The sequence below is a fragment of the Crocuta crocuta genome, unplaced genomic scaffold (genome assembly GCF_008692635.1).
Source record: "Crocuta crocuta isolate KB4526 unplaced genomic scaffold, BGI_CrCroc_1.0 scaffold445, whole genome shotgun sequence".
NCBI classification, from domain to species: domain Eukaryota; kingdom Metazoa; phylum Chordata; class Mammalia; order Carnivora; family Hyaenidae; genus Crocuta; species Crocuta crocuta.
The window spans coordinates 2873185-2888737 of record NW_027530847.1 but is presented as its reverse complement, the minus strand read 5'-3'; the positions used below and the strand labels follow the sequence as shown (position 1 = coordinate 2888737).

General features: G+C 48.1%; 1 protein-coding gene across 3 annotated transcripts in view; it reads right to left on the bottom strand.

Annotated features, from left to right (window-relative positions):
- Positions 1-15553, bottom strand: part of NOL4L (nucleolar protein 4 like) — a 117287-nt gene that overhangs the window by 51811 nt on the left and 49923 nt on the right. For all 3 annotated transcript variants that reach the window (XM_077769332.1, XM_077769331.1, XM_077769333.1), the window contains one exon: positions 12043-12152. In XM_077769332.1, coding sequence (XP_077625458.1) covers positions 12043-12152 — 110 coding nt within the window. The remainder of the gene's footprint in view (positions 1-12042; positions 12153-15553) is intronic.

The window sequence follows — 15553 nt, the reverse complement described above, 5'->3', positions numbered from 1 at the left end:
TCCATCAGGGTATGTCAGAAGAGCACAGGAACCAACTGAAAAGAGCTCCCAGTGGCTAAAGTTGGAATAGTTTCAGCATCAAAATAAAGTAGTACTGGATTATAACTCTAAGTATAAAATAAATAGCCATATAAATAAATCATTGAATGATTAAATAAATTTATAAATGAGGAAGGAGAGACAAATCTCCCATGCCAAAGAACTCCAAATAATATACGTAGATACCTCGCCCTCAAGTAGGGAAATTATAACCCCCACTCCTGAGGTGCGGGCTATATGTGTGAATTCCTGCTAAGGTGTAGAGTATGTAGATGGTGGGGGGTGGGGGGAGTGTAGCTCTACAGTTTTGAAAGCTGACAAACATCTCAGCCAGTTGTGACCAAGGCCAACAGGAATGGTCATGAATCATGCTGACAGTATGCACCCCTGCTATAATGTGGTAAAGATGGCACTCTACGTCTGTGGTCTTCCTCTTAATAACCCATAGCCCCAGATTTTTATTGACGAAAATATCAGACAAATTCCAGAATTCTACAAAATACCTAACCAGTAGGCTTTAAAACTGTCAAGGTCATCAAAAACAAGTAAAAGCCGAGGAACTGTCATAGCCAAGAGGAGCTCAGGAACCATGACAACTAAATGTAATGTGGTATACCCAATAGGATTATGGAACTGAAAAAAGGAAATTGTGTAAAAACTAAGGAAATCTAATTAAACTATGGACTTTAGTTAACAATAATGTGTCAGTATTGGCTCACTAATTGTAGCAAATGTATTGTAACCATGTAAGGTGATAATAGTATGGGAAACTGTGGAGGAGGGCTAATGTGGGAATTCAATACCATCTTCTCAGTTTTTCTGTAAACCTACAACTTTTCTAAAAAGCAGTCTATTAAAACAACGAAGACATGAAAGTACTAAAGGAGAACGTGGAAGTGGAGTGGAGTTACTTAGCTTTTTAAAGACTCAAATGCAGGGGCGCCTGGGTGGCTCGGTCGGTTGAATGTCGGACTTTGGCTCAGGTCATGATCTTGTGGTTGGTGGGTTTGACCCCCGCATCGGGGTCTGTGCTGNTAAAAAAAAAGACTCAAATGCAGAGGCCATTTAAGAGAAGAAGATAAATATGAGCACACAAAGATAAAAATAAAAATGACAAAACACACACATCCTAAGGAAAATCAAAAGATAGAGGGTGAAGTTTGGAAAACAGAGGCAATGGCTAACTCTAGGGAATCAAAAGAAAGAAAATGTAATCACAGTATGCTAATAGGTTTAGCTATGAATAATCTATGCATAGGCATAATAATATAATGGATAGATAATGATAGATATAGATAATGAAGATATAGATAATGAATATTATCCAAATAGAGAGGCATGGAGAATATTTTTTTTTAAATATTTTTATTTATTTCTAGGGGAGAGAGAGAGAGACAGCGTGGACAGGGGAGGGCCAGAGAGAGAGGGGGACACAGACTCTGAAATAGGCTCCAGGCTCTGAGCTGGCAGTCAGCACAGAGCCCGACGCGGGGCTCAAACCCACGAACCACGAGATCATGACCTAAGCAAAAGTCGGACGCTCAACCGACTAAGCCACCCAGGTGCCCCAAGAGAGGCATGGAGAATATTGAGGGATGGAGGAAGGGGAAATAATATATGTATTTATGAAAGGGTAATAATAGTATAAATATCTATCAAATTCAGCAAGAAATTAAACATCAACCCAAACAGCCCAAATTAAAAAACTAACAGCATGAGCATATGTTATTTAGAAATAAAAGGTAAAACCAGAAGAGAGAGCTAAAAGATAACTAAGAAAAAGAGGCTGTCTCTGAAAAAAAGAAATTCAAGTGGGAAGGCCAGGGCAGGGTCTGCTCTTTTTCTATTTGATTTTTAAAACATATATTCTATTGATAATAATACAAATGAATACAAATAAACAAAAAAAGATAAAGGGCCACCTGAGATGCTATTTCTGAAACTGAACCACCCTGGAGTTATGGGGGAGGGTCTGAGGGGCACAGGGCAGAATCTGAGGGCAACTACCCCACCTGCACATCGGCTCACAGCAGATATGCTCCAAGGATCATTCTTTGCCTGGAAAAATCCAAACAGCAGCCTTGGTCAAGGTCAATATTTCAGTTGCGTTTTGTTTTTCTTGCCGCAGCACAAACCTTCCACGGTGCCAGGGATTTACTGAGACAGGAAAAGTTTTGGGCTATAGCTCCTCAGATCTTGAAAATGGAGCCAGGGCCATTTCAGGTCCTTTTTGGACTCTCGTGGAGGCAAGCTGCACTCCTTCAGTTCAACTACATAACAAGTAACAGGTGGGCTGATCCCAGAGGCCTGTGAAGGGTGTGTGAGAGGCGGGAGACAGGAGATGGAGAGAGAGGAGGAGGCCAGGAAGGCCAGCAGCTGGGAGAGAAGGTGGAGGCTGGGAGCTGAGACAGGGGTCCCAGTATGCCTTGGTGGATGAGCCCAGGGGAGAGAGGAGAAGAAGGACTAAAATCCAGGTAGCCAGGGAGCAGATCTACATTCTCACAAGTTCTTCAGGGTCCATGCCACATACTGCTCCATGCACATTTCCAGAGAGCAAACAGAGATGCTCAAAGTTTGAAGATACTTGTCCGGAGAAGTGGCTACAGCAAGACAGCACCACAAATGACAAAAGGGGAAGAGACTGATGACAGGGACACGGAAGAAGGATGCTGCCTCTCATGGTGAAGCCTAAAGGTGCTACTTATGTTCCATAGGGCCAACCACCTCCTCAATCTGCCCCAAGGTCAGACTTCCAAGGTCATGAGGCTCTGAAATCTTAGTGGGAAACTGCTTTTGATCAACATCAAATATCTCACTTTGCCCTAATGTTTTTTTTTTTTTTTTTTTTTTTTTGCCTTGAACATTTGTTTGTTTGACAGGAGCAGCACTGCCTTCTCTTTCCCTTGTTTTCATCTGTGTGTTCTGTCATTAAAAAAATATCTTTTGTAAATACCAAATGGACTTTGCCATTTAAAAATTTTTTTCATCTTTTTTTTTTTTTTTTTTTACTCTTTGCAGTAGAATTTAACCCATTTACATTTACTGTGATTTACTGGCATTTGGTTTTGTTCCTATTAGCTTATTTATGTTTTCTACTTATAATATCTCCTTTTAGTTGTTTCTTCTATTATTCCCTCATTTAGTTACTCTTGCTGCATTGGTCATATTTTCTTTGTTTCTTTTATTTTCTCTAGGGATTGAAAAGTTCTAAATTCTAGTTCTATTCCATGAAGATTAATGTTTAATTTTAAAGAAATACATCAGAACCTCTGCTTCCTTAAGAGACCACCAAAGGTTACATACACAGAGCCACAGGGGCACAGAAATGATTCCTTTCTGTTATTTCTCACCTGAGCTCACATCTTGCCTGGGCTGCAGGACAGCCTGAGGAAGGGGAAGGAAGAGATTATTAGATCATTATTCTTCTTTTTTAAACATTTTATTTTTTAAAGTAATCTCTACACCCAATGTGGGGCTTGAACTCATGACTGCAAGATCAAGAGATGCATCCTCTTGGGACGGAGCCAGCCAGGTGCCCCGGAGACCGTGATTGTTTCCAAGCTCTTAAATCTGGATCAGAGTCAGTGCTCATGGGTTCTCCACAGGTAAGAGCCCTGTGAGTCAGGCACTGTTTCAGTTAAGCAACAGGCTCTCCCTTCTTCTTTGGGTCTGCCCATTTCTTGGGGTCCTTCTGAGGTTGAGAGTGTTCATGAGAAAAGACAGCCACAAAGAGGGTTAAGGACTCAGGGAGAGAAGGAACAGAGCCCTGCTTTAATTCTTCCCTGCCCTACAACCTGGTCTAATAGATGAAAAAGTGAATGTGGTTAGCCAAAGAGTGGGCACAATCCAAATGTTCATCAGTGAAGGGATATATAAAATATGGTATAGTAAGTAATGGAATATTAGTCAGCCATAAAAAGGAATGGAGTTCTGACACATGTAACAATATGAGTGGACCTTGGACACACATGACACTAAGTGAAGTCAGCCAGATACAGAAGGACAAATATTAATTATGTGATTCCTCTTATATGAGGTCCCTAGGTAGTCACATTTATAGAGACAGAAAGTAAAACAGTGGTTACCAGGGGCTGGAGGAGGGGAGAATGGGAGTTACTGCTTTGGCTACAGACCTTCTGTTCAGGCTGATGAAAAACTTTTGGAGATCATGGTGCTGGTTGCATAACATTGTGAATGCACTTAATGCCGCTGAATTGTGCATTTAGAAATGGTTAAAGTGGGGGCACCTGGGTGGTTCAGTTGGTTAAGCATCTGATTCTTGATATTGGCTCAGCTAATGATCTCATGGTTCCCGAGTTCAGGCCTCTCATCGGGCTCTGTGCTGGCAGTGCGGAGCCTGCTTGGGATTCTCTCTCTCTTCTCTCACTGCCCCTACCCACTCCTCCCTCTTTCTCTTTCTCGCTCTCAAAATAAATAAATAAATAAACTTAAGAAAATGATCAGGGACGCCTGGGTGGCTCAGTAGTTTGAGCATCTGATTCTTGATTTCAGCCCAAGTCATGATTTCGTGGTTTGTGGGTTCAAACCCCGCATCGGGCTCTGTGCTGACCGTGCAGAGCCTGCTTGGGATTCTCTCTCTGCCCTCTCTCTGTCTCTGCCCCACTCAGGCACACACACACTCTCTCTCTCTCTCAAAATAAATAAATGTTTAAAAATTTAAAAGCAATGGTTAAAATGGCAGGGTGCCTGGCTGACTTAGTCCAAAGAGCATGCAACTCTTAATCTTGGCCAAGGTTGTGAGTTCAAGCCCCACACTGGGTGTAGTAATTAATAAATGCATAAATAAACTTTTAAAAAGTGGTTAAAATGGCCATTTTTACATTACAAATATTTTATCACCATTAAAAAAAGTGAATGTGGAGAGCATTTTGGAGTGGGCTTGCTTTCTCCTGCACTAAGGGAGGTTGGGAGCTGAGAAAGTTCCACACTTGGATTGTGCTCATTTCCTGCCCCGTTCATGCCTTGCTCCCCAGCGCTGGCTGAAGAAAGGGCTCTCCTGTGGCCTCACTGCCACGAAAGACCCATGCTCTGAGCCTCCTCTTCCTCGTCTTTCTTCCTCTTCCTTTCCCCAAACTGGCTCTGGCCTTCACCAGCTCAGGGCCTTCTAGAGGGGTTGCCTCTCAGCTTCCCTCACCTGGGCCTGCCTTGCCCAGGTTGGTTACAATGAGCACCCCATCGGTTGCAGTGAGAGTCCCGAATCTCATTTTAAAATAAGCGAATGTCCCCTGAACCACCTGGCAGATTCCTGGCCTCTTGCTTGTTTCTGTCTGGGTCACAGTCCCATGGCTGCTGTCCCATCTATTAAGGAGAGTTCCTTGAGAACAATTATACCCTCATTCAACTTTATGGCCCTGGTCTCTTGCACAAGGTCATTCACTATGTCTGTGAAACACAAGGTGCATTAGCAGCAGGAGAGGTCACAGAGATGTCTTCTGTACTTCTAATGTGCCAGGCGCTGTGCTAAGCACTGAGCTTGCCTTGCATCATTACCTCTTGGGATACCTCTCTGAGTTAGATGTATTATGATTACTATTGAGTAAGAAGGCACAGGGAGTGAAGGAATTTGCCCCAAGTCACGTGGCTGGGGGGTGGTGGAATTGGTACCGTCAGGCTGTCTCTAGGTCTCTGCATAGGCCCCACATGTCTGCTGGGGCCTTCAAGGTCCTCCCGCACTCTCTAGGACCCAAGGAAAGCTCTAGGTCAGAAGAGAAGCAGTAGAGAGGGGGGCAGAGGTTAATGGAGAAAGTACGAGCTTCCATCACTGGGGCTTAAACAATGGAGCAGCACCACTTCATGGGCTGCTGGGGGAACGATTAAAACCATTAGGAGGGTATTAGCACAGCTCCAGGAGCTGGAGGAGGGGAGGTCTAAGAGGGTGCTGACAGAGAAAGAATAGACCCCCCCCAAAAAAAAGAAAGATCAGGGGTCTTAGCCTCCACATCTACAAAATGGAAGTATGTGGCAGAGGAAGGAATACAATCTGTCTCCTTCTGGATCTGGATACGATTTCTACTATAGGGTAGAAATACTGGTTCAATATTGGTTCACATACTGGGATCTAAGGAAAGATCAGGATAACATCACCCATAATGTGCATATCAAATTATTCACGTACCCCCACAGATAACTGAGCACACACAAGGTAGGGGGGACCTTCTTCCCAACCCCAGACCCCTGCCGAATTCCTCTTGTGGTTTTTCCTTAAGCTTCATGTATTCAAAGCAGATCCCAGTCCCCAGGCCAAACAAAAGACCCTTGCTGTGCTTTGCTGGCATCTCTGCCAAGGACATTTCCCCTCCTCCAACACAGGGGGTGCACACACCTGCTTCAGATTCTAATGAGTACATCCTCATCCGGTAAGTGTGGAGAGAAGCAGGGCTTGGGGTTCTGGCACATGATAAGTTCCAGGATGGAAGAGATATGAGTTTCATTCATGTCAGTGGTTGTGTGACCTTGAGCAAGTGCTGAACCTTTCTGAGCCTGAGCTGTGGAATTTGCAAAATGAGGATAATAGCGGAACCCTGCAGGGGTGTGAGGGCAGAGGGTAAAGTGTGGAAAGTGCTGGACACAGAACAAGTGCCTAACGAATAACCCAGTGCCCATAACAGTACCCACTCGACTCACTTCCTTGTCCCTCCTCCGTTCCTTCTCTAAAACCCCAGAGGGTTGACTTGGACTTTCCTTATCTCTATCACTGAACTGTAAGAGCCAGCAGGGCATATAGACTTGCCTCTGTTTACCACTGTTTCCTGAGCACCTGCAAGCGTGTCTGGCTACAGTGTGCAATGGATAGATGGATGGATAGATGGATGGGTGGGTGGGTGGGTGGATGGATGGAAGGATGGGTGGATGGGTGGATGGGTGGGTGGGTGGATGAATGGATGGATGGAAAAATGGGTGGATGGGTGGGTGGATGGGTAGATGGGTGGGTGAGTGGGTGGAGAGATGAATGGGTAGATGGATAAGTGGAAGGGTGGATGGATGAGTGGGTGAATGGGTGTGTGGATGGATGGGTAAAAGGATGAGTGGATGAATGGGTGGATGGATGGGTGGATGGATATGGGTGAATGAGTGGGTCAATGGCAGGAAAATTATATAACCAGTTTATTTGGTAGGTGGGAAATATCTAGGCCAAGAGGGTAAAGAGATTGATAACATGGAAAATCAGCATCAGAAAAGCAAAGCACTCATCCACCCTGCTCCTGGGTGGCTCAGTTGATTGAGCGTCTGACTTCAGCTCAACTCATGATCTCACAGTATGTGAGTTTGAGCCCCGCCATCAGCTCTGTGGGGACAGCTCAGAGCTTGGAGCCTGCTTCAGATTCTGTGTCTCCCTCTCTCTCCCCCCCTCCCCTGCTTGTGCTCTGCCTCTCTCTCTCAAAAATAAATAAACATTAAACAAATTTTTTTTTTAATGTTTTCTTTATTTCTGAGAGAGAGAGAGAGACAAAATGAGCAGGGGAGGGTCAGAGAGAGAGGGAGACACAGAATCCGAAGACAGGCTCCAGGCTCTGAGCTGTCAGCACAGAGCCCGACGTGGGGGTCGAATCCATGAACCGTGAGATCATGACCTGAGCCGAAGGCGGACGCTTAACCGACTGAGCCACCCAGGCGCCCCAACAAAAATTTTTTAAAGAAGAAAAGCAAAGCACAGTGTTTGTGTGGGATAATCTCCTTTCTGTTCAATAGTCTGGGAGGCTGGACCCCAAAATACACAGTGACCTGAGTGGTGGGATGGTGGCGATTTTTATTACCATGTTTTTGCTTTTGGCCACTGAGGTCAGGTGCTACTTGTGTAATCAAAAGAAGTACGGGGGCACCTGGTTGGCTCGGTTGGTTAAGGGTCTGACTTTGGCTCAGGGCACCATCTCACAGTGGGTTCGAGCCTCACATGAGACTCTCTGCTGTCAGCCCAGAGCCTGCTTCGGTTCCTCTGCTCCCTCTCGTTTGTCCCTCCCCTGCTCATGCTCTCTCTCTCAAAAATAAACAGACATTAAAAAAACATTTCTTTAAAAAAAGGAGGTATGAAAGAAAACCAAGTGATGCAGAAAAGAAACCCGGTGGCCACATGAGGAGGAGACCCGAGCACTCCTCCTCGGTGCATCCTTCACACAGCCCTAGAGGGGGATTTGCCAGACCAGCCATTGTGGGTGGCACGTGCCCGCTGCCTCCGGCCCTGTGAGTGGCATGCCTCGCCGAGGCCTCACCTTATGACAGAATGCTAGAGCATTCCCCGAGAGACAGCCTGCAGCTCGGGAAATCTCCCACCTTGCCCCCTACGAGAAGAAGTTTTCCTAATCAGTACAATGAAATGTGCTTTCAGTTTTATGTCTTTATTAGAGTTTTCCCAAGGAAAGGGGGAAAAAGATCTTATCAGACTACACTCCCCTATTTTCAGCTCAACATGGCCACGGTGATAGTAGCTCCTGGGCTCTGTGTCTCGGGGCGGAGGGCCTGGAAGGCTGCTGTCTGACCCCCAAATGTCTTGCATGTTGAGGACACCATTAACATTTGCTGTATTGAATCGGACCTCAAGAAGAATTTTTTCTCTCTGTGTGTGAATATTGTTACTAGATTTTCATACTACCTAATATCCTCTGTGGGGAAGGGCCCATTTCCCGGCATATTGATTTGACACAACTGGCCAAGTAACGTGATTCTTTTTTTTTTTAATGTTTTTATTTATTTCTAAGAGAGAGAGAGAGACAGCGTGAGCAGGGGAGGGTCAGAGAGAGAGGGAGTCACAGACTGAAACAGGCTCCAGGCTCTGAGCTGGCAGTCAGCACAGAGCCCGACGCGGGGCTCGAACCCACGAACCGCGAGATCATGACCTAAGCGAAAGTCGGACGCTTAACCGACTAAGCCACCCAGGTGCCCCTAAGTAACGTGATTCTGTCCAGTTTGCGAGTAAAGCCCACCACCCGTTCGCTGTCTGCTAGAAGCAAAGTGTGGGGAACATGTTCTGCTTGCCTCACTGCTTCTCTTCTGGATACGTAATGCTGGAAAAGTTAATCACTGGGATTTTTCTTACCCAGAGTTTTTAGATGGAGAGCCTTGTTTGGCATCAATAAAATATCACTGATCCCAGGTCCTGTCACTTTAGAATTAGGTTTATTTTCTATAGGACCTGCAGGAGTGCTCGGCAAACACTACAGGTGCCCCCGTCAGCATTTCAGGGTCAGAAGGATGCTTCAGGGCATGAAGCCACTTTCAGAGCCTCACCAGCACATGGGATTTGACAGTGGCAGAGCCGTGCCCATGGCTGCGTTCATACAGCACGCCATTCACTGGCCCCGAGGGGAGCCTGACCCCCACGTCCCTCCAGGAAACAAGCTACTGATTCAAATATATGTATCTTTATTTCCAACTCAAGCTGAAGAATCAAAGACTTCTGGGTCCTTGGCCCTTCCTTGATCCTACAGATAAACAATCTGACGAGCAATACGATTTCTTGTTTCGCCACAGAACAGGGATTGCCCGAGACTGAGGCCTGGCGAGTGCGCCGCTACGCAGGGAGCGCTGGAGCCAAGCAGGCGCAAGGCCCTAGGCCTGAGGTGGGGTGCGGTTTCTCCTCCCTGGGGTATGCAAGGAAGGTCTGCACCTCTGATCTCCTGCAGCACAGGGGGGAGAAGAACGGATACCGTCCGAGGGCCCCCACCTGGGAAACTAGGAACGAAGGCGAGGAAGACAGAGTCGACTCCCAGACACCTGCTGTCAACTTCAGTCCCGGCTGGACTCTCAGAGCACCCTGGAGAAAAACCTCCCCACAGCCCGCCTCTCCTTTGTGAGTAGCCCAAAACTCACTAGGGTATTTTAACCACCTTGTTTCATGAACTTTGATTCATTCACAGATGAACCAAGTGCTTCTTTGCCCAACACTTGTGTCTTTCCCCTTCTTCTTCAGCAAAAGAATACCTCACACTCTCTGCACCAGCCACATCAGCCTCTCAGATTCGCACAGGCACTGTCCTCCCTCAAGCCACAGGGCCTTTGCACAAGTTGTTTCCTTAGCCTGGAGCTCTTCCCTTCAGACCTCAATCTCAGCTCAAGCATCCCTTTCTGAAGCAAAGTCCTGCCTCAGTTGACCCCTCATGCCCATCTAAGAGCACTCCCCCCACGTGGCACCCGTCAGAGCCACACTGTGACAACTGATCAATCTTTCCCTCCAATTGTTTATTGCTACCTCCTCTTCTAAGCTGGGCACTTGTGCGTGATTTCTTTTCATTAGTGTCTGTTTCTCCCAAACATAAGAAAGAACTAGAAACAGTAGTTCCAAAGACTTGCTCATCCCTAGAGGACCTCATGGGGTAGGGCTCCAGAAATATTTGTTGAATGATTGAACCCTTGCAAATGCACCTAGCCCATAGGTTTAATTCCCAACAGATAGTAAGAATCTGTGTAACGAAACAAAATATCACAGGATCCGGTAATGAGGGATCACTGCACGGGCTACACGGACCACTACCGGCTCTGGTGGTGATCTGAACCTAGCACTGTTCCGGAGGAAAGAGACAGCCATGAGGCAGTACTGCCAGCTGTTTGAGTGGCTCCACACTTCATGGTGATGGACAAGAATGGTGAAGAGAATGTGTGAGAAGCCAGGTGCTTATGACAGTGTGGATGGTTCCGGGAGAAGGAATTACCCTTCAACGTAGTCTGAGATCTCGTGCTGAACCTGCACAGTGGTGTTGAGGTTTTGTGACTATTAACAAAAGCGCTGTCGTATTAGTGGTATTCCCGCACAGAAACAATTTTACCGTTGTGAGTTAGAAACCCCCATGCCATTTTCCCCACTGACGTTATTTTTGATTATGTGAAGCTTCTTCGGGACGTAACCATCACAGAGGAGACCATGTCAGACGGGAAGAGGCGGAGGGCACAGAGACCCGGGGCAAGGCTTATTTCGTTCAACCTTTAGGGGATGGGAGGACACTCCTCTCCTTGGGGGAGGGCAGGACAAGTCACACTCAAGCAAGCCAGCTCAAGTCCTCCAAGTGGGTGCCATGGTCCCAGACTCTACTTCCTGCTACATCACCTGGGAGCTGGCTATGGAGACATCACCCACCCCGTGTGCCCGTGTGCACACAGATGCACGTGCTCTCTCTCTCTCTCACACACACACACACACACACACACACACGCACGCACTAACGCACACGCTCAGGTTGTCAAGGAGACCAGCATGCACCCAGGGCCAGAAGTCAGACTCTCGATGGGAGTGGGGAGGAAGAACCCATTCCCCTAGGTAGGTCTAGTAGGTTCGTATGTCGCAACAGATGAGAGAGAACATTTGAAGCCATGTGAGAAATCATTACTCTGGTTTTAGGCAGTGGTGGAGGGAGGGGGTGGCATTCACCTAGTCCTTCCCTGAAGGACAGTCCTGCTACTTGCTTTGCAAAGGGCTAGAAGGTAGACTGCGTGGGGAAGCAGGCTAGAGTGGTTTTCTTCTCAGAGCCTGTTTCCATGGTGGCTGACAGCACTTGGCAATCCACAGCTGGGGAGCCTCGGACAGCCAGGGGCCCCAGGGCCTTATCGCACCTGGGCCACCCTCCAAGGCCCATCCTCTGGCTTCTCTGGGCCCCCAGAGTGAGAGGCCACAGGCAAGCAGCCAGGGCGTCTCTCTCTCTCTCTCTCTCTCTCTCTCTCTCCTCCCTGGGGAAAGGAGATGAGTGACATAGCAGACAAAGGGCAAAAAGCAGAGAGAGAAGAACCTAAGAGCCAAGGTCTACAGCTCATGCACACCCCCTCCTTCACCCCTGCCCTTGAGGAAAGCTCTCTGAAGCATAAACACATTCTTTCCCCCCCTTCCACCCACTCTCCGTCAGCCTGGACTGCAAGGACCAGAAAACCAGGTAAGGTCCCCTCTGATATCCAGTGTGTTTACACCTGCCGTGGCCCACACACCCTGGAACGGACCAGGCACATCCAGGCGCGTTAGGATGCTTCCAGACCGGGCGAGGCGAGGAGACACATGCACCTTACCTGTTCCTGGGAGTTCATCACTCGCAGCTTCATCTGCTTCAGGTACGTGGAGGTAAGGGGCATGTTGTAATCGATGATCCCAGAGACCAGGGGGGAGGGAGGTTCATTTTCTAGCAGGAGGAACAAAAGGAAGCCACGTTCAGTCCCGGCCATGGGCTCCCTGGCAGGCACCACACCCTGTCACCCACACAGAGCCTGAGGAGGAGGAAGGAACAGGCCAGAGCTCACCAACGGGTAGCTCACCAACCACATGTGGCCTGTGGATGTGGACTGCAAGGCACTGAAGATATTTTCAGTCAGGTGCCAGTGTTTAGCGAGTGTTCACATGTTAAAAATCAGGACGGTCTGGTCACACAGGGCCCACCCTCCCACCTGGCCACCAATCGGGGCAGCCTTAAAAAAGCCACTTTAGACAGGGTGTGAGCCACTCTCCGTTTTGCCACAGTCCCTACCATTTCCTCTGCACATTTCCACTTGATTAGAACATTTGCCGGGCCCTCGAAGGCATTTTCGTTTCCAGCCCTGGTCTCAGCCAGCTTCCTGGTGCACACCTGCCACCACCACCTGACCCCATCTCCCACCCCCACAGCGTCCCCCAAAAGCACTGTCAGGTACCATATGGTTCACAGGTCTGGGCCAGGCTTCCACTACCCCCTCCCAAATTCTGGTTCCTCCTAGATCACATGGAGAGGAGCTCTGTTCCTCCCATTTATTGCTTGCTTGTCCTGAAGATCAAAGTCACACATGTTCTTTTTGTAGAGCATTTGCAAAACGTGGAAGGATGTAAAGGCAAAAAACTCAATAATTACATCAAGCAGCTTGACATATGCTTCTGTTTATTTTTTCCCTGTGACTTCTCTTCTTTATCCACTTGATATGAAAATGTGTACAGAAAATTATAATTTGCTTAAAAACATTTTTTTCCACTTAACATTGTCATGGTCATTTCCCCTACCATCGAAAATCTCGTTTTGCTTTGTAAACAGTGTTTTTATGGCTGTGTACTATTTTATCATAACTTACTTAAGTAATTTGCTTATGACTGGCCATTTAGGTTGTTTCCTATCGGAGGCTATTATAAACAATACTATAGGGAACATCTATGTGCCTGAGTATTCGTCCGTATTTCTGATTGTATTCCAAAAATGGGAATTCAGGGGTCGAAGGGTTGGACCATTTTGTAACTCTTTAAAAAATTTTTCTTTAATGTTTATTTTTGGGAGACAGAGCGTGAGCAGAGGAGGGGCAGAGAGAGAGGGAGACACAGAATTCGAAGTGGGCTCCAGGCTCTGAGCTGCCAGCACAGAGCCTGACATGGGGCTTGAACTCACAAACCTCAGGTCAGATCATGACCTGGGCCGAAGTTGGACGCTTAACCAACTGAGCCACCCAGGTGCTCCTGAACTATCCCATGACTCCTAAAAGCTCTGGGTAGCTGCCTTCTGCAGAAGCTGCGGCCGTGGACAATGCCCAGCCACTGTGTTCTGTGTCTGAGGTGCCACTGTGGGTATCATAAGGGACAGACTAACACGGCACAGGAATGAGTCAAGGAAGACAGCGAGCGTGACTGAAAGGGAGCCCGTCACCCCTCTCCTTAGCCCAGCTTTCTCTGCATATGCCTCCTGCTATGACCAGCCTCAAAACCCTGGAGTCACCTGTGGGGACCTGTCACGCAAAGCGGGGCCTCCTTTGGTCATTTAGTCCCTTGACCCAGCTTCACTCTCCGCCTGGGGGATAGTCTTGGTTACCAGGCCTCCGGCCTCCTCTTCCTGCCTCCAAGACTCCAGGCCTTTGGCCCAAAGCTCCCCCTGGTGCTTAGTTCTGTTCATGGGCTGGGATTTGAGCAGTGTGAGGAGGAGGAGGAGAAGCGGGAGCGACTTCTGGACTTGCCTGCCATCCTCCACCACCACCACCACCACCACCACCAGCATCATGTCGGAGAGGTGGGCTCAAGGGCAAGCAGATGCTGGGGCCTCGGTGGAGGAATGCGGGAGTCGGAGCCCCGACCAGGAAGGTCCCTGCAACCTTGGAAACGCTATTCTGAGTGAAAGAAGCCAGCCGCACAAGGACAAATATGCTCGGTTCCACTCAGCCGGAATACCGAGAGTAGGCCTGACCACTGAGATAGAGAGTTGTACAGAGGTTATTGGAGACTGGGGGTTGCGCGTGGGTTATTGCTTCACAGGCACGTGGCTGCTGTCTGGGGTGGTGAAAATGATCTGGGGACACCCCATGGTGAGGGTTGCTCAGTGGTGTGAATATAACTAATGCCACTGAATGTACGCTTAACAATGACTAAAATGACAAGTTTTATGTTGTATTTTACAATAAAGATAAAAGTCCCTGCAAACAAGGAGGTGAAGCTACCCAAAGGGGACAAGGGAGCCCCTGTTGGACAAGGACAGAGATGGTCCTGCAGAGAACGGGGTCCGTGGAGACCAGTTCTGGGGGTTGAGGGGTGTCATTTTGAGGTGGTATACTTTGGGTGACTGCACAGCTTGAATATCGTCCAGGTTTATAAAAATGCACAACTGTGGTTTGCTTTTTAAAGCTATGTTGTCACACTCAGAGTTTTGGGGATTCCTTGAGGAAGATTTTTGTTCTCTGAGAAAGAAGTAAATGTCACTAATAGACTATCTCAGAACACTTGCTTCAAATGAGCTGAACTTTCTTTTTTCATGGAGATTTCCTCTCAGTTCTGTGGCAGAAGGTTCTGACATGGCTGCGCGTTGGCGCCTTCGCCGGGGCGCCTGGCACGGTGAGGGAGCTAAAACCTGTTCAGTGTCCGTTAGTCTTCTTCCCGCTGCCCCACCCATCAACCCAGACTTGACCTCCGTGAGCCCAGGAGCATGTTGGGACCTCCCTCCCCCGCACATCAACGGGGTTGGGAGCCATATGTGAAGCAGACGTTTGAGCAACCACATTGGGAGGGCGTCACTCCGAAGAGACACGGTTCCTGTTTTCAGGTCCTGGGTCTCCAGACGGAGGGCTCTGCCATTTCCGTTTCATTTCCTCAAAGACATGGGTGTCTGGTGAGAAGGTGTCAGATGACATGGTGCATGAGCAGGGCCATCCCTGTCCTGAGGATCACTGGTCAGGGCCGCAAGTGAAGACCTCAGGGAGTGTCATGGCGACCCTCACTCTCCGTGTCTGGTCATCCATGGGGGCCGGGCACTATGTTTTTTTTCCCTGATGGTCACCCATGTCCTGCCTAAAATACGACGACTGCTTACGAAAAGGGATCTCTAATAAAGCCAGGTACAGCTTGGTTTAGGAAAGAAAGCCAAAAACCAATGGCTAGGAGGGCGCTCTTGCGAGGAGGGGGAAGGGGGTCTTCTTTGGCCTGTTGGGTCCCCAGCAGGTCCACAGATCAGAAACCACTTCCAGTGTGCAGAGGTGAGCCAGGAGGGCTCAAGAAGAGGAAGCAGGAAGCCCTGTCTGGTGGGGGCGGGTTGGGGGGAAAACCAGGATCCTTGAGTGTGCACACACAAATCTGTCAGAGATCTAAGTG